Here is a 19,321-nt window from a genome sequence, read left to right on the forward strand (position 1 = left end):
TTGGGAGGCTAGTGCGTTCGGGTCGCGGCATTCGCGCGTCAGTCTCGTGCCGACGGCGAAGAAGCGCGAAGGTCTCTCTGTGTGTCTCTGTGGCATTGCACAAGGGCGTGCGCTCGGTACGCCATCTGTCTGTTAGCAAGGGAAGCGCGTTTAGTAAGCAGCAGCAGCAGCAGCAGGGTCACAGTGAAGTGGTGTAGAAGTGGTGCGTCACGTGCAGAAGGGCGAGCAGTGTGTGTTTGTTTGTGTGGAGAGTTTCTCGTTTCTCGCTCTCACTCTCTCTCCCTCTATCGCTCGTACTTTAGGGGTTGGAATATCGCGCTCTGTGGTGGAATTTGTATGTGCGGTGGTGGTGCTCTCACCGTTCTCGCTCTCTCGCGCGCGTGCTGTGCGCCTACTTTGACGTGCGCTGCTATTCCACAGTATAAGTGTGCGTTATTTTAGGGGTTGTTGGAAAATCTAGCAAAACGGGAAGAGATTGTGTGGCCGCCGTATTCAAGCGCACGCGTGCACATGTGTGTGCGAGAGCGCGCGCGATTCGATTCCCTGCCTCGGTGTGAGTGAAGAGCTGTGTGTGTGTGAGTGACGGGGGTAGAAAATTAAAGAGAAAAAAATATAATCCAATTCAGCCTCGCATTTGTGAGTGCGAACGGGCAGGCGATTGATTCCGTTCTCTTTCATCCCTTTTGGCGCTTTTCGGGCGACGTGTTGTGTTGTGTGGTAAGTAGCAAAGCCTCCCTTTCGCCCTCCCTTTTCCCTTCTTCTCCCCTGATGGAGCATAATCCTGTATCGCAATGCAGGGGCACCAGAGTGTATGTTGTAAGCATGGGGTGTACTATGCTCAGCATGATCTCGGTTCACCGTGTGTTGACGTTGGTTGTTAATTCTACCCCTGCATGGTAGTATTGGTGCCGGCGTTACTTTATACTACGGCTCCAATGTTTTCGAGTTCATGGTGGCCCACCCACCGCTCCAATTGGGAGGCTGGCTCCAACGCGGTACTTTCTCGTGGTTTGCCCTTTTTTATGCCTTCCGCCAACAACTTCTCGTTAATCACACGTTACCTCCATCCCAGGAAGAATGACTGGGGAAAAAGATAGAAAAACAAATCATCCCGCATAATGATTGGATGTCTACAATTATGACAGTAGAGGACACTAGAGGAACATGATAACAACACCAAAAAAACAAAACAAAAATGCGAACACTCTCAGTGCCCAAAAACAACAAAACACAACCGCTCGCGAGAGAGAGAGAGTGCAAGATCGAGCGAGCAAACACAAATAGAGCGCGAGAGAGCCTCGGCACACAACTTTCTCTTTGCATAACTTTCTGCTGGGTAGTGTTGTTTCTGATGTTGTTGTTGTTGTTGTTGTTGTTTTCATCAACACGCTCGATGCCCTCCCTATTGCTCTTGCGTGAGCGGGCCCGTGTTTTCTGAAACTGAAACGTGTTTTCTATGGCTTCTATTGCTGTTCTTCTTGATGTTTATGTTTATGTGTTATGGTTTTATATCGTTTCCTATTGCTAATTTTGCTTTTTGTTTTTTTGTTGGAGCTCATAGGTTGTGTTTGTTTGTTTCGTTATTCACTTTTCTATTCTTACTTATTGTTCATTTCATAGAATTGTATTCTTTTCACATTTCACATTTTGTATTACATGTTTCATTTGTTTACTTCATCATACTAAAATGTTTTAATGTGTTATCACAAACTTTCATTTGTAACTTCTAGTTTATATTATCTTATATTTGTCTTTTTATTTCGTTTTTTAATTTTAGAATCATGTTTTAATCTCATTATAATTTCTACTTTTTATCTTAATCAAAATTATTCAACAATTACATGCCTTAGCCCATAATTCATCATCATCATCTATTTTCCTTCTCTTTTTCCAGATTTCCAATGTTCCCTACCGTACACTCCCGGTAGAAGGCTTAATACTTCAATTATGTACATCAAAATGTGCCCATAAACTACGGTAAACCTCTCGGTTGCGCATATATTAGCTCACACATGTGTGTGTGTGCCTCTGTGTGGTTGTCTGTGAAGTGCAATTTCAGCCGCGCCGAATACACCCCAAGGAATAAATAGGGATTACACACAGAAAGGCAAAAAGGATTACCCAAACCAGAAACCCTCACCCCTACGAGGGTTTGTTTTTTTTTGTTTTCCAACCCTACCACGCCTGGAATGACAAGTGCCGCCGCAATGATAAGCAGTGGTGGTGCCAGCGGTGGTGGTGGTGGTGGTGGCATCAGTACCGGTGGCGTTGTTGAGGGTGGCACCACAATCCGACCAAACCTGAAGCATTCCCGTACGTCGAGCCTCGTGCCGGCGGACAGTATCGGTCGGAGCAGCACACGATCACCCCCGTCGTCGTCGTCATCGTCATCCATCTCGTCGGCGAGCGGCTCGTCCACCTCGCCCGCCCTCCCGATGGCCGGCATGATGATGCACGAGCCGGAACGCATCCGGATGCGCGGCCAGGCCGCGGGCAGCCAGCGGCGGCGCGTCAAGGACTTCAACGACAGCATAACTTGCACCCTCTGCAATGGCTACCTGGTCGAGGCCACCAGCGTCAACGACTGTCTGCATGCATGTGAGTATTCCCCTTAACAAAAGGGATCAGCCGAGGGGTATGCTGTAGTGTATGCTGCTGCTCATCGAAATTCTTGAACGAGAGGGGAAAACTCTCATTGCCCGCCGAGAAATGTTTAAAATTTAATTAAGAATTTGCTCGTCTTGTTTGCTCGAATCCTTTGTTTCTGCCTGGTGTATGATAATTTTTGAACTATTTTTCAGCACTTCAAACATCTGTTAGAATGTACAATACTTTCGTTTTAGGTAGCAGTTATGTAGCTCTTTTTTAAAATTATTTATACGAATTATACTATCACACCTAAAATCTCTTTACTGCGCATGCTCTGTGTTTTAGGCTTGATGATGATACATTATGCTACCGTTCCCAAGGGGGAAATGTTTCACAACGATTTGCATCCTCTATGTTAAACAGTTGATTCGTTCGAGCATGACAAAGAAGCGTTTTATGACGAGGTTTACGGGGGGGCTAGGGTTGAATAATAGCCCAATATGTGTACATATCCTTCAACAAGTATGGGAAATTAGATAGATATCCTTATCTCCATTACCTTTCCTTTTAAATTCCACCTAAAACTCAATCAACAATCCAAGTGTTCACTTTATCTAAAACAGTTAGTGCTCTTTGTAGTCTCCGTATAACTTTACTTACTTGCTTTGAAGTTGTTGTGAAATAGTTTATCATAAACAATATGTGATAAACTTCCCAACTTCAATCAACAAACCTTCGATCCTCACTCACTTTACCATGCTATGTTGTTTCCAGCAATTTGTAAAACACTTTTCCCACACTTTTCTGAACTTCATTCATTCTGATTGCGTTTTGCGGTCGTGGATCATCGTTTGGCCCCATAAATGTGTTGTGATTCCGGAGCGGAGGTTGCTATCAAGCAGCGGAAAGGTAGCGGTACGATGCTGTTGTACACGAATGACCACTTTTATGATTTTGCATAACCGGAAAACCCACCATAAAGGTATCGATTGCTGCCGAATAGTTCCCTCTCTCTCTCTCTTGCTCGCGTGAGCATAATCCTTGCCCGTTCGGTTGGACCCACAGTTTGATGCACAGTCAATAACTGAATAATTGATAGAGACGAACTCAAACACGAAAACCAATTCATTCCTCGGCACAATCAAACACACACGCAGTCAAACGCTTCAGCCGAACGAACTGTTCCGGGAGTTCGTTGACACGCCCGGCAATCGTGGTTAAAGTGTTGAAGCGGGTTGGCGTACGTTGAAATGCCCAACCACTGGAAGCGGCGCCATTTGAACGAGGGCACTTCTTTAGTGAAACAGTGCTCAATACACTTACTTCACAAGCAAATACCAGCAATACGGCCCATACATTGAAGCTAATTGGTTGGTAACTTAGAGAGAGAGAGAACAACCAGTTTTATGATGCATAAAGTAGTTCTGTGTTTCCCTTTCGATGGCCCTTGTTTTGCTATAGCTCCTTATATTCCCTTTTACAGACTCAAAACTGTTGACATAAAGTCTACAACATAAAACCATGCTGCACCATGTGCTGCACACATGAATTGATGCGTGCCGGGACGCGCAAGAGCGCAACACTAAGCATTTCCCGCACGCACGCTTTTTGTCGCGCAAAACCACGTGCGACGCGTTAGTTCTTCCCGGCATTACCGAAAACCGGGGATGGTTTTTGAATGAATGAATAGCGATTACACTGGCTACAGTAGCTCGTTATAATCAAACTTTCTGTGCATGGATGCTACTATTGTTTTGCAGCAGGTTTTTGTCTACAATTTTAAAATAGCACCATATCCACGTTCCCCACTTGCAATAACATCCTAAAAATAATCCTTCCCATGTAGATTCCACTTCGAATTCCTCCTCTCTATTTGTGCTTCTCCTCAGCATCAGTGTGATGATCCTTCTGACGGTGCATCCCCCAACCGGGTGGCACTAAAAATGGGCGATTGCGCACCCGGTGATGGGTGATAAATCATAATGGGAGTGTAAAACAAATAACAACCCGAGTTCGTTTGCTCGTGGTTCTGTCGTTCCTGTGCCATTCTTTTGCAGCTGTCATTTGTCCACACTTCAAGCTGCGGTTCATGCGGGATGTTTGTGTCTCCCGGGCGTTGAAGAGAAATTTGCTTCGATTGGGCAAAGTTTGAAGAACTTGCGGTGTTTTTATATGTTTTTAGTTCTTTAAAATCCCTAGAACTTTTCTATTCCAGAAGTTGTGTGATAAAAAAGGAACAACATCTCCAACAAAAACAGCTCCCAATACCTCACATTCAACCATATCTTGCCCTGCAATGGTGCTAACCACTTTTATGACACCTCCTCGCACGAAGATCCTTTGATTTATGCTCCAGAAAGCATCTCCGGCAAAAAAAACAGGGCAATAAATTAATATCGATGCTTTCGAAACCGTATTTAGCTCCCATTCCGACGCGTCTCGGGCCGAGTCTGTGCTGTGCATACGATTTTGAAGGAGAGCTGATGCTTGTTTTTCATGCCCATTCTTGGTTTCTGTTTTTGGAGGGAGCACTGAAGGAGGGATCGAATCCACCGTAAATGGTGACCAATGGTTTGATTTTTACGAGCATATCATCACTGGGCCGGGTTTTTAGGAAAGTTTTCGTACAACTTCGAAGCAAGAGCTTAAAGTTATAAAGTCGTAAAAATCAAACCAACGCGGTCAACGCGGACGTTCGTCTGACGGATGGCATGTTAAAAGTTTGCGCTGGAAGTTGTCAGGCACTTGCCATGGTTTTTGCTACTTAAATCTTTTGTGGGGTCAAGCAGGAGTTGTGAATAGAATTAAAAGAATTTATCATTCTTGATATCACGCCGATGACTAGAGATCAATGATTAGGGCAAAAGTTTTAAAAGATAAATTAGATAAAGGATGCATTCAGCTATACTGCAAATCAGAAATGATGTCATAGTGGAGGGCGTCAAATCCAGTTCGAGCAATGAAATAACATGCTCAGCAGAGCGTAATCCAATGTGTGTGTGGTTGCAAATGTTGAGTCAACAAACCATAAAACATTGAAATTGAATTTTCTCCACCCACACACACACACACACCAAGCGGAAGCAAGTCAAAGGAAGGTGTGAACTGTCCACACAGTGTGGCTCAAACAACGTCGTCGATAAACCCTCGGCGCTGTGTGTCGTAATTCCGGTTCGCTCGTAATCGTTTCGGTGCGAAGGATAAAAAGCAAAGAAAGAAAAAAACAGCCCAACAAGGACTGGACAAGGAAAGATGATCCCCGGACAGTCGGGTGGACACTCGGACACACGGGTGCAAATCGAATCGGATCGAATTGCACACTGATTTTCGATTTCTAAGCATTTATCTTATTTAACGATTCACATGTTACCGACTCTGTGTCTGTATTTTATTCATTCCGAGACAGAGAGAGAGAGAGATATGGATTTGGCAGCAGCCTGTCCTAGCAGCTAAATCCAGCAAGACATTGCAAGCAGCAACGAGGGGACACAAAATAAAAGTAAAACCCCTGAGCATTCCCTCGAGGCAAATTCAGAGGCTTCAGAGAGCCCGGACATGAAACACCGCTGGCCGTCCGCACTTTGGGCAATCATATATCTTTAATAGATTTGATCTAATAAAGTACGGAGCGCTAGGAAACTGCCCGAATAAACGTGGGGGAAACAGGGAAGCGCAAAAGCACCCAAACCCTACCGTGGTGCGGCCGACGATAAGGGTCACCACGTGGTAAATCTCGGTGTTTACGACCGAGGCACGCGAACGGGAAGCGTTCGTACGAGGCCAGGGGAAAAATTTGCACTCACTGAAAACGTTTGGCGTGGTTCCCCTTGGAAGGAAGAATTTTTCTTTTTGGCTGCTGTGAGGAAAAAGGCACGCCACGTTGCGCAAACTCACGCAGCAAGAAGAAGCGAGAGGCACGTTATCCTGTTCGAGGCGCTACGGCGTGCCTTGTGTGCTGATCCCTTGCGCGGCTGCTACTTCGTTTCGTCGGGGATTTTGGGCCGAAGACGGAGCACGGCGTCGGGTCGAGCAATATTTCAAGCGCAATAAGAGGCCACCTTTCAGCGGTAAGGCTTTTGCTGCCGCCTTACTACACAGCTGGGCAGCTGAAGCCGGTGTGGTTTCGCCGAATATCCGAAGGCATCTCTTACCTCCCTGGCTTACCTTCCCTTACAACCCCTTGCTGGGCCCTTGGTTTGGGATTGTTTGATTGAGATTTTGACACCCGGGCGCACATCGGAGATGTCGCCTGTGATAGGCGAGGGGGAAGCTGGGAAGGCACGCACGCGAGGTACGGCTTTATTGGCGTTTGGGTTTTTGTGCGCAAAGGCGACGCTGGCGTACGCAATAGGGAGCACCAATAGGGCAGAGAATGGGATCAAAACAACAAAGAGAAGGAAAATCCTCATCTGCAAACGAGATGCGTTGTTTGTGTGCCATTTGTTCGAAGATAAATTGCCACCGGGTAGTGGAATCTTAGGGCAACTTTTTCTGGAACACGAAACACTTTTAGGTGTGTCTTATACAATGGGGTTTGCTTACTTCAAAATATTTTGTAGAGTTTTTGGAATCTTTTTCAAAAAAAGACAACAATTACTCACCTCTATTTGCACAAGCTATCAGCAGGAGCAGCCTCCAGTTTCAGGGTGGTGTCGAAACAAACTTCCCCCGAAATTGCTGCCCAGAACGCGAACTGCCGAGTAACATTCTAATAATTTGTTCAAACAAAATCCTACAACACGCGGTCACGAGCATCGCAAGGCCCTTCGCCTCTTCGCCTCTTACTCCCCTGTCTGTGTGTGTGTTTTGCCTTCCCAACCTTCTCACGGCCTGCGTACTGCTGAGTCTGGGGGACGGAAATTAGAATAATAGAATAATGGAAGCTTTCCGAAAAACCTGCGTCGTGCTCAAGAAATCACTCAACCGGTTGTCAGCGTTACGCCACGGTGACTCGACGTGAGGAGATGTGCATGTGTGTGTTTGGTGTGGCAATGATGAACACGTAGTACACCCGGTTAGACGCGGTCTTAGCACGAATCAACTCGCGGACACATTGGCTTTAGGGCGTAGGGAGATATCTTTCCGGGAGAGACAGGAAGCAAGGCTAAGGAACGTCGTTGTAGGGTATTGTTATTGAAAGCGGAAGAACACAAACTTTAAAGCCATCGGTGCGATATGCTGGGTTGTTGAAGTATTGAAAAGCGTTTGGATGAGTGTGTTTGTGACTTCAAGATAGTTGAAATGTTGAAGATGATAATAGCATAAGGTCTGCGATATCAGAATACAAGTTTTCTTTAAGAAGTAGGTAGTATTTCTTCTTTTCTACTAAGTAAGATCACTTTGAGACACTTTGTAACTTCCACATCAAGTTATAATTCAATATTTTACCTCAAATTTTCTTCATATAATCTTAAGAGGATTAATACGACCACCAAAAGATCAAAACATATAAACTTGGATTAGAAGATAGGAAAAGAAATACTCAATCTAAACAAACCCAAACAGAAGAAGCAAGCAGAGAAAACAACACATGAAAGAACACCGGTACCCAAAAAGGTACCGAAAAACACGATAAACATGTATGGTAACAATAGGACCGATAAAGGAAAAGCCCGCACGCACGGGAACGTGAAAACAAGACCGAAACAACCGATGAAGGAAAAAAAACACAGACAAGATAGAACCAACACTTCCAAAACCCAAACAAGAACACACAAATCGTTCCGTTTTCCGCTGTGTTTGAAAATTATTGCTCCTCCAGTCATAAAGTAGCTTGCAGGAATAAATAGAAAACTACAACACACAGGAACAGTTGCTAATGGAACAGAGCAGGAGAGTGAATCGATGGGCCGGAAGTAAGAAGGAGACCGGGAATATTGTGTGCTCTAGCTAGCGGGTGGATGTTGAACATTGTGAAGGGATCCTTTTTTTTTTTGGCCAGCTCTATTTCGGTTCCTATTTCGGGGCTGGCACCTGTCCTCCCGTGCCGGCGTGGCGTACAGCGGCGAACTATAGGGCGTCTAATACAGGGCCTGGCGCTAGAAGGCAGCGCAGCCGTTCGCAGGGGTGAATATAAATGAGGAAGTGGAAAATAATATGAACGACCCCGAGGGGTTGGCGGTGTTGTTCCACCGTTCCATTCTCCGCTCTGTCACTTGATATCATTCTCGTTGGTTCGTTCGTTCGTTCGCTCGGCACACTGCATGCTCGATTTCGCTCACCTTTTTCACCGCATCTCGGACTCTGTCTGCGGCCTCGTTTTCGTCTATTGTTTTTGCGACACGCTGTGCTAACTTCTAACACTAAAGGTTGCCTCAATGGCTGTTCTTCTGTTCTCACCGTGCAGCAAGAATAAGATGTGTATGTAGGAGAAGGTAAAAAAGTAGTCATCAAAATACGCTATTTTTCACGTTTCTACTTCATCATTTTGTTGCTTTGTTGCTCATCATGATCAGAGTTCCTATTGCTTTACAAACTCGCCATGAAACTGTGTGTGTGTGTTGTTTTTACTCTACTGGTACTTTGTTCCGTTCTTAATGCCTCTTTTTGATCACTTTGTGCAACTCTCCCTTCGAGCCGTACGCGCGATTCGCTTTAGGCCGTTAGATGTTGTTGCTCTGAATTTTCCTTCTGCGTCCACTTGTCGTCGTTGTCGGACTTTTCTTTGCGGAAATTGCTTTACCGAGCTACAGAGAGAGAAAAAAAGGAACAGAAAGCGCCGTTAGCCGCTAGTCGCATGCTTCTAATGTTTCTGTGTGTGTGTGTGTGTGTGTGTGTGTGTGTGTGTGTGTGTGTGTGTGTGTGTGTGTGTGTGTGTGTGTGTGTGTGTGTGTGTGTGTGTGTGTGTGTGTGGGTGTGTGTGTGTACGTGCGTTTTTCCTTCTTACCACTTCCGCACCGGATACCGTTTCCCACAACGGCACAACGGCAGTTCCTGTCTCGCTTGTTTTGTTTTCCCATTTTTTCCCCCTGGATGTTCAACTTTTTGAAAGAGAGAGAAACTATAGAGCATTTTGCTTCTTTTTTGCTTCTTAATGTTTTGTTTTTCCGCCCGAGAACTGTTCAAAAGAAGCTGCTCGGTACTCGAAGCATGGCCGGCTGTGCCTTTAGGCTCCATTCACCGAGCGCATAAACACTGGAGCATTAGGCAAAATGAGGTTTAGAGCTTCCGTAAATGATGGCTTTAAATCGGTACTCTGGCCATGTCGACTTTCTTTCTTAGGCTTTGTGGTGGTCCTAATTTGAGACCTCTTATATTACATTAAATAAACCATCTTATCGCCATTTCAAGCTGAACTGCATCCGAAAGCACTCGCAAAGCGCATTCACGCAGTTACGATTGTGGTCACCAATTACTGTGCCTTATCAGTTTAATTTTGAGCTTGGGAGCTGCCCTGCTGAGCAACGCTTGCCCTATCTTATCTGCCCGTCACTCTGGCATGCAAATCGGAAATCTAATCTAATCTTCCATCACTCCGATTCGAACCGGCACACACACAAACACATCACAACCCGTGGCTTCGTGACTGATCATTATGTCCGAAGTTATTATTATTGTTATGACCAAGCCGAACGGTTGACCGCGGACAAGCCGTTCGAGCTTGATTTCCTGTCGAACCGCGGCCTATACCGCTGACCAAAGACACACACACACATTCACCGACACACACACGCGCGCGTATTGGCGCACAAAGAGCACCATCTCAGCGTGACAGTAAAATCTTTCCCATGGGCGGTACAAATTTATTTATTAAGTTAATCCTAAATTTATGCTCTCACAGTTTTCGGGCTCTCCAAGGTCTTAGGTCCCTTTGGTGGGTGCTGGGAGGTTCGGGGAAGGCACCGGGACATGTCGAAGCGATCGACAGTACGGGTGTGTGTGGCACTGGCTGCTGTGGAATGGGAAATGGCACGGGAAATCAGTTTTTTGGTGACCATCACCCCAATAAGCCCCACGGGCAGGAGCATAAATAAATATACCGATTACTGACTGGCCTTCGGTCAAGGGTGGTGAGGAAGGGCAACGTGAAACGTTTTTGGGCTTGAAAGGAGCCTTTGATTGTCGTGTGTGTTTCTTTTTACGTATCCGCGGGTATTGAAAACAACTTCAAGTTTCATAAATTTTTATTCTTTTTTTACAGTTGTTAATGTGTTTTTATTCATTTTAGGGAATTGTTGTGTCTTTTTCGTTTTCTACTTGATATTTATAATTAAAAAACCTTTTTTATTTGATTTCCGTTAAGCTTTACTTAAGAGAAAATCTATTTTAAATATTTATACCATCTTCAGCATTGCTTCATTCGTAAGTTTCTTTATGTATGTATTTACCAATTTTTGTTTGTTTGTTATGCTACTTTATTTTAAAAGTGATATTTATTTCTTGATTCACAAATTATCTTTCAACTTTCTTATCCTTTTATATTGATAATTGGTGTACACTACAATGCTAATTACTTACTTCCAACATCAAGCACAAGTACATCCTCCAATCTCCCATTACACGTGTTGATTTGCTCGTGCTGCTGTTTGTTCATGCAATATGTTTTCATATTTTTTGTCCCCCTACCCTTTCGTTCTGTATTTTCTTCTTCCTTTTTCCTCCTCCTTCCATATGCCACCCAATATTATTCTCATGTTCTTCTCCTCTTCCGTGTTTTTACCCAAAACATCTTTCCAACTTGCTGAAACCGGGTGTCTCCGCCTTGCACAATCCCCTCATTTTGCAAGACTTTTATTGGCCCGAGCCTGGCGATTAATTAATGAGCGGTCGGGCCGAACCTCGTTGCCCCATGGAAGGGGCCGTCCCCTTTCCAAACCCCAGCCCAGGGGGAAGCATTAAGTTACGAAACCGAACGAGAACGAGCGGCCCCAAAAAAGCCGAAAAATCGAACGCGGGCCCTAGAGCGAACGAAACACAAAAATACAGAAGCACACCCCGGGTGGATCGATGTTTGGCACTGTGTTTGGTGCTGCCTGCTGTCTAATTTAAACAAATTTATGGATGGATTCACTCTGCTCAAATCGCGCTTCACCTTCACCTCGCGCTTCGCATTTGCCGCAAAGAGTGTAAGCGCGATGGAGCGCGGTGGTTCGTTCGATTGCATTTTTGTTGGAACAATTTCCGATATCGCCGACGACGCCGTCCGTGGATAAGCAGCTATTTGTTTCGATTACCGTGTTACCGCGGGGGGAAGGGTGAATTAAAAAAGACGGCACAACAAAAAAATGTACTAAGTACCACCGTATGGTATGAAATGGTTTTTGCCTCTGTTTTTCTCAACTCTTTTCTCGTTCTCGCGGTCCGCGCCACGGCGTGGAATGTACGTTTCACTTGTTTACGTTAGGCGTTTCTTGTGCGGTGTGAAGTGGTTCGCTCTACATGATAAACGAAACTTTAGATGAGGTTGATGAAGCAGCAACGGCAACACCTTATGATGCAGTGAGGATTTTGTAAACAGATAATTTAATCGTCTTTCAAATACCATGACTCATCACGGAACCATTTTCGAGCCCCGAGTTATAACGCCGTCGATCGTTTCGGGTTCGGCTGGGAGGCGTGAGAAATATAATTTGGTAGAATGCTAATGAAAATGGATTATAGAGAGCAAAAGGGTTTTTTTGGCCGTTTGTTATACCTCCCTGTAGGTGCCAAATTGAAAGGTTGAAACAGATGAGATGATTTATTGTTTTAATTAATAAGCTTAGGCTTGCTGAAAAGTGATTCTTTTCTGCTGCTTTTAAGCTTTGATTTTATGCAACGAAATTAATTAAAATATTTGTAAAAAAATGAACACCTTTTTATAGCTTTTCCTCATGCTAATTCCAGATTTTTCCATTTTAATCCAATGCTTATTCATTACCTACAAATTGCGCTACACGTACGTCTGTAAATGTGTGCCATGTGGCGGAAAAGCTCCCTTGGTTCTCCCGCATTTCCGCCACGCACTGGTGTGGCCACCGTTGTGTGATGCGCCGGCGTGAACCACCATACCCACCATAATGGGACAATTATTTTGTCATTTCGTACGTAAAGCCGTCCCGCGTGAAGGAGGCACAGGCAGTGCAGGAGAGGAGAAAGCCATTGTACCTAGTGAACGGACGGATTTGGCACGGTTTTGCCTAGCCCTAGTTCTGCTTGGATGCGTTTAAGCCCGGTCCCGGTGGCGTGGCGGGCAGCTTGTGTGAGCTTGCACGTTTTCTGTGGGCCTCTTTTGCCCGTTTCGAAATTTAATGCCATTGCAGTGTATAATTTAATGGCTAAATAGGTATAAAGTCTGTACATGTTTTGCAATAAGCTAACTTTTGTTTTTATTCTTGTGTGAGAACCACTTCTCGACTGATATTTCATAACCTTAAATTGGAAAAATAAATCTTAAACCTCACTCTGATACTTTATTACCGCATTTCCACACAACACACTCGTACAGAAGTATTTTTTTGGGTAGAAATGTATACCAAAACTTGCTCCGTTTTCCCTTACCCAGCGTGGGCCCCTTTTGTTAATCTTCACTTCACTCTGATTCCGGGCTTCCGGTTCCGTTCTTTTGCGCCCGAAAAACCAAAACACCGATAAAGTTCTGCACCAGACTCTGGGCACTGTTTTGGACAGCTTTTGCTCTCCCTCTCTCTCTCTCTCGATGGTCGGTGAAAACTCGAGATGTGGCAAAAAAGGTTTTCCCCGTTCTCCGTTTTCCGCTGGTAGTTGGAAAGAAACAGAATCAGACGTTGAATAATGGCTAGCAAAGGGGTTTTTTGTGTGTGTGCCAGTATACAGCGTACAAGCAGTGAAAAGCGCTTTTGTATGAAAACTTTGAACTTTGGAGGTAGTCATGCCGGTGTGCTTACCGGTGTGACCCCGGGAAAATCCTTCTGGCCCGAGACGCTCTGTTCTGTGGACGAGCCTTTTGCTGTTCACTTGAGATCAAAGTAGAAGCGGAAGTGAAAATGTACGAGCACCGGTCAAGGGGTTGTGATAGCCGGGGTTTCCGAGCTAAGAACTAAGTCATCAGTAGCTTCTGATTTGAGGAATATATAAACACAATTTATTATATTTAATATTCAATGATTTGTTTGGAACTTTGCATACATAATTCACTGATTCATGTTTTGCAATACATGATTCTGTTTTATCAACATAATATTCAACGAATATATAGCTTTAAATATAAAAATACAACCGAAATTAAAGAAATGTATATTTGTTAGAAATAAAGAATTAAAAATAAAATTAACATCAGCAGATTGAATATAAATAAATTAAATATAACCCAAAACTACAAATCATCACACAACAGACAAGTTATTACCCCATTTCCGGCAAAGACAATAAACAAAACCGAAACACTTGCTAGCTATCAAAGCAAGAAGGAAGTACATAAATCCCTCATTCTAAAGCGACAAGAACAAAAGAAGAGTCAATTAAAACACATCAGCCCCAAAGCAACAACAACAGCAACCAAAAAAGCACTCCCACTCGGAAAGACAGCGAGTATAAAGTAAACAGAGGAACTACAGCAAACCCTCCACCGAGCGGCAACCCATCTAATAGGTAGCAGATTAAAGCCAACAGCGCCGTGTGGTGGTGTGATTATTATCACACCTTCCCAGTTGATCGGTTTTGACAGCCACAACACTCTTGGCCACACTCTGCTTGTTGTGATGCTGCGGACAGTAGTAGTATTAGTAGTAGTGGTGGTAGTAGCAGTGGGACAAATAATGCTGGTCGGCTTTAGATTTGTTCTGGTTTGGTATCGCAACGGGGCGACAAAAGCGTAACAGCGAACAGCTTCGTTGTGACGTGTGACGCGGGCAAGGTGGTTGTTTGTCAAGCGCGGACCCTCCCGACCAAGATACGACGGATTTCGGTGGTGGTGGTGGTCGCGTTGGTGCCGATGATTGAGCTGCGTTCGCTGCTGTCACAACAGAGGAGAACTTGTCCGCCTGGATGATGGGACGGAGCGTGAGAGATTCAGCTGAGAACGGTGGTGAAAAAAGAAGCAAAACCCGCACAGAAACGATGATTGACTGTCACACTTGTTTCTGTTCTGTTCGGTTTATGTTCAGTGCGGTAGACTTACGCGATCGAAGATGTTCTCTGTTAGATGTTGGATGACGCCGCTGACGTGATAAGTACTGAATGAAACGATTGTGATGACGGTTGTATTTTTCTTCCCAACCCCTATATCTCTCTCTCTTTCAATGAACGATTTACTGTCACACTGTCACGATCGAGTTCGATCTTGATCGTTGTGGATCGGCGTTTAAATCTATTACTCAGCTCTAATTGATTACAGCTTAATTTCAGCTTGCTGTACGACTAATATAAGAGTAAATATTTTCTTCGAATGTTGAATTTGTCTAGCCTTCACCCTGTTTACACTCTGCATGCTGACACAGTTCGGGCACGGGATATCCCATTGCAACCCTGAAACACATGACGCATATGTTTTTGCACAAAATGTGTTTGTTTGCATCGGTTGTGACATTTGAGTAAACAAACCAATAAAATGTGTCCCCGCAGGCTAGAATGATTCAAGACCGGTTGAGTACTGGGAAGAAGATCACAGCCACATGCAGTGCAATAAATCCCTTAAATAATAAAATGACTATAAAATAGGTGCGAACACAACTGTTTGCACACTGCAAGCGACTTTTACAACTACATCATGCATGTCACATATTATTCCTTGATTTTATCTCACCTTTAAAGCATGTCGTTCGGGAAGCAAACTAATCGAACAGAAGTAACAGCAGCAGCAGCAGCAGCAGTAATAGCACCAGCCGGACGATCATTCGCCCTCCGGCACCATTTCGCACAAAACAATGCCTACTTAAACCTTACATTTTTCCTTCATACGCTTACGCCCTTGTCTTGTCTTGTCGTTGCAGTTTGCCGATCGTGCATCGTGAAATACCTCGAGTGCAACAAGTACTGTCCCCGGTGCAAATCGTACAACAGCAAACCGATTACGGTCGCTAATTTAAGGTAATTATGGGTGACGGTGGCTAACCGAGGGTCTTAAGTATGCTCTTTTTTTGTATCCGTCTCGTTCTTTATCTGGTGGGTTTGCCCTTTCGATAGCACGGTCTGTCGCGGTCAGGGAGAGTGTCGAGCGTGGGTAAAATTGAAGTGTTTTTGTACTTACATTAATTGAAGTATTTTATAATAATGTTCAAAATATGATCTAAATATGATGTTCTATTGATTTTCACTTCAACTCATAAAATTAACTCACTTCCGAAGGCAAACATTTTTCTCTAAAATTTAAAGTAAAAAAATTTATCAACGCTCATTCCCTTCTTTGCCAACAATTTTGTCTTCTCTATTCACTGCTCACACGGCAAACTTTTCGTCTGGCTGGAAAACCTTTTTTTGTGTGCAACGAGTTGTACCCTTAGCCGTCGGGTGGCCCTTGCGCAGTCGCCATCGCACTTCCCACCGTGGGGGCGTAATTGGGTGGAGTACTGTCTCGCCCGCCGTACCAGGGCCATGCTCACGCGAGAGAACATACTTCTCCCCTTTTTGGAGTATGCTCGAGGAATGGTGTACACGGACACGAACGGATTTATTTTGCCATTTTTCATTTCTAAACGATTTTTAATGCATACTTTTCGACAATGCAAAAAAACACCGGGAAAATGTTCACTATAATGACAGCTTTCCTTCCCTTTCTCGTCCCGTCCATTCCCCGCAAACAGGCCGGATCGAACATTAAGGGCGCTAGTGTACAAGCTGGTGCCGGGGCTGCACAAGTCCGAAAACCAAAGAATCGTCCAGTTCTATGCATCGATTTCAAGCAACATCGTCTCGTCGGCGGACGATCCGGCCGGGCAGGGCACGTTCCAGCTGCTCGACGATCAAAACTTCTTCTCACCCGACGAACCAATCAGGTGGGTTGTGCTGCTGTGTTGGAAAATTGCAGCGTAGTTTTTTTTTCATTCCCATGATCGATTTTTTAAACACACACTCTCTCGCTCTCTCGCTATCGTTTCACCCAACAGTTTATCGCTGGAGTACCACTACGATACGCTGGCGGAGCACAACGCGTCCAGTGCACAGCTGCCGATAACCTATCTGCAGTGCCCGGCGGCCGTCACCGTGCACCATCTGTACAAATTCATCCTCACGAAGAACGGGCTGCAGGTCGGCTCGGACAACGTGCGGGTGGAGATTATCTACGAGGAGGAGATACTGCCGCACGACTTTACGCTGATGGATGTGGCGTACTGTTTCGACTACAAGCGGGTAAGTGATCGATTGGAATGTACTCCTTATTGCAGTGTTTGTATTATGTTTACCGAAATGGTTTCATTTGCTTGTGCGACTCCATTGTTAGATAGTGTACAAAAAGGGAACAAATTTCACACACTGAGTGATGTTCTGGTGATGGGTAGGAAGCAATTCGTAATATGTTTGTTTTGGAAAACGGTAATAGAGTTCCATCTGAGAGAACATACTGTAACAAAGGAGTCTTTTCAGGAGTTCATCATTTTGAGTCTCAAAGAGTTCCAAGTAGTTCGCTGAATATTGATATTCAGCAGTTCACATTGAAAAAATTGGAGTAAATTCAAGGCATTTCTTTAACGTCTACGTTGTTGTCAATCGATGTTAAACAAGAGCTGTTAAGATGCACTATGGATCTTATGTTGTAGTGGCTCGGTGAACTATTGGATAAAGGGGCCGGCATGTCCAAAGCAAAACATGAATTTGGTAGGTTCGATTCCCACCCGAACTATCTCTACCAATATATCCGAGGCCTTATTCCGGATTAATTAGTATAAAAAAGGTCTACTATAATGCTAATAGGACTTAAAACTAGTCAGGTCCTTGAAGCTAAAGTCCGGAAGAAAACAAGGAAGATTGCAAGTCAAAGTCATCTTTAACTCTTGGGCTCTCTATTGCTTTGGAATGAAATTATCAATTAATTTATAGTCCTGAAAATTTATTTGAAATAATGAATATTCTAGGAACATAAAACACATCCATGTCTTGCTGTAATCACGTTGTAACAGAGACGACGAACACAATTCTGCGCTTTTTATTACTCTAAAACGTCAACAGAAGTTCGGACAGAGCAAAAGTATCCAAATAAGAGTAATGTATTCATCGTTTTGAATCAGTACTAAAAGAGCCTTAAAGTTTATCTTTCTTACAAATGATCGGGAAGACGACGTCTTATTAAGGTTATCTTTACGTTAAAGGTATCTTCCTCAAATCATTGGAGAAACTTTTTCAAATTCTTGATTATGGTCGTAGAAGTTCTACAGAAACCAAACACAAACCCCTTTTTTTAATATAATTTTCCAGATTACACAGATTTAGAGCCATCACTTCTATATTGAAAACATACATCTCAAAGGCTTCAGGATACAAACTCCAAGACTTTTTTCATGCTTTTCTTGCAACAAGAAATACCTTGCAAGCATTGCTATGCCACAAAAACCAAGGTCCGAACGAACGAACGAACAGTGCAAAGGTCCCTGTCCCTTCAATCATCCGCCCCATCAGCCCCCATCACTGAACGGGCCGTGAAATTATACCGAGCGTCGAAAAAGTATCGTCCGCACCGTGGCGTGGTAAACCGAAAGGAAATAAACGCAATTTGGCTCCCGCTCGCTCGCTCGCGAAAGGCACGGTACGCGGCTCGTTTCGCTCTGCTGCGATAAGAGCGTAGGGCAAAAGGGCGACCGTTTCCATGTCTCTGTGTAAATTTACCTTCGTTTTGCAGTGTGTGCCGGTGTATTTCTACCGACACTGTCGCTCTTTCTGTTCGCACTGACGCTCTCGGGCGAATGATAAAGACAGAGCAGCAGCAAGCAAAAAACCGACGACGACAGCCCAAGCGAAAAACCCTCGCAAGCCCCTGGAGGGATTTGGCGGCTGAAGGACTTCAAGTGGCGAATCAACAACGTGCGCTCGGGTGCGTTGATAGGCGCGCGCAACAAAAAGAGATTGGGAAGCAGGGAAGGGCAAGAGACAGAAGCGACCAAATTTCGACCGGCTTGATGCGAAATCGAATCAAGCAGTACAGTGCGTTACGGGTTGTGGATGACACTCGCGTGATTTATGGTTGGAGCATTGGAATTTGTTGCTAAAAGTGAACAGTTCTATCAATAAATATCATTTTTGAGCTTATCAGATAGGAAAACAGACCTTCTTTGCACTTTAAATATGCTCTTTTCTCCACATCATGCTCGTTGTTTTAACTCTAACGAGATGTAGCACACAATTCGCACCGCACTGTACCTCGAGACAGACCATCTCCCAACATCTTCTGGTCGGTAAGTGCGTAAGTGCAAGTGCGAAAACCAATGGGGGCCGATGAAATGAATGAATGAGTTCCCTCACTCCCCCACCCCGAACAAGCGCGAAACAGCAACAGCAGTAGCCTCAGCAGCCGTGGAAAGCGCGCGAAACGAAAATAATTAATAGTAATTATGCTGAGCGATTGTGCCCTGCGATAGCGCAGCGCCCTGGTTCGAGATTTTCCTTCCTGACCTTCTGTCCGTGAGCTTCTTCTGCCTCTTCCGCCCTTCCTTGGGTACAAACTGGGACTGACTTAGGGCATCGAAGCCACTTGAAGCTGCTGCTGTCTCGCGTAGTTGATAATCATAACGACTGGCGATGATGAGGATCATCAAGATGATGATGATGATGGAGGTTTTTTTGTGAGTTTGTTGGAGCACCAACCAACGATGGTTGGATGGGAGTAAATGTACTTTTAAACACAGCA

At 44.5% G+C, this 19,321-nt stretch overlaps 1 protein-coding gene across 2 annotated transcripts in view; it reads left to right on the plus strand.

Moving 5' to 3' along the window:
• The window catches only part of LOC120894037 (protein suppressor 2 of zeste), a 52,176-nt gene that overhangs the window by 25,520 nt on the left and 7,335 nt on the right, over window positions 1-19,321 (plus strand). Inside the window, exons 1-5 of one of the 2 annotated variants that reach the window (XM_040296372.1) lie at window positions 57-717; window positions 1,895-2,598; window positions 15,477-15,573; window positions 16,287-16,478; window positions 16,590-16,833. In XM_040296372.1, the coding sequence (XP_040152306.1) occupies window positions 2,190-2,598; window positions 15,477-15,573; window positions 16,287-16,478; window positions 16,590-16,833 (942 nt within the window). In that variant the 5' untranslated portion in view covers window positions 57-717; window positions 1,895-2,189. Of the gene's footprint in view, window positions 1-56; window positions 718-1,894; window positions 2,599-15,476; window positions 15,574-16,286; window positions 16,479-16,589; window positions 16,834-19,321 lie in introns of those variants that run through there. The other variant, XM_040296373.1, reaches the window with a different exon arrangement.

Source organism: Anopheles arabiensis, chromosome 2, assembly GCF_016920715.1.
Source record: "Anopheles arabiensis isolate DONGOLA chromosome 2, AaraD3, whole genome shotgun sequence".
NCBI classification, from domain to species: domain Eukaryota; kingdom Metazoa; phylum Arthropoda; class Insecta; order Diptera; family Culicidae; genus Anopheles; species Anopheles arabiensis.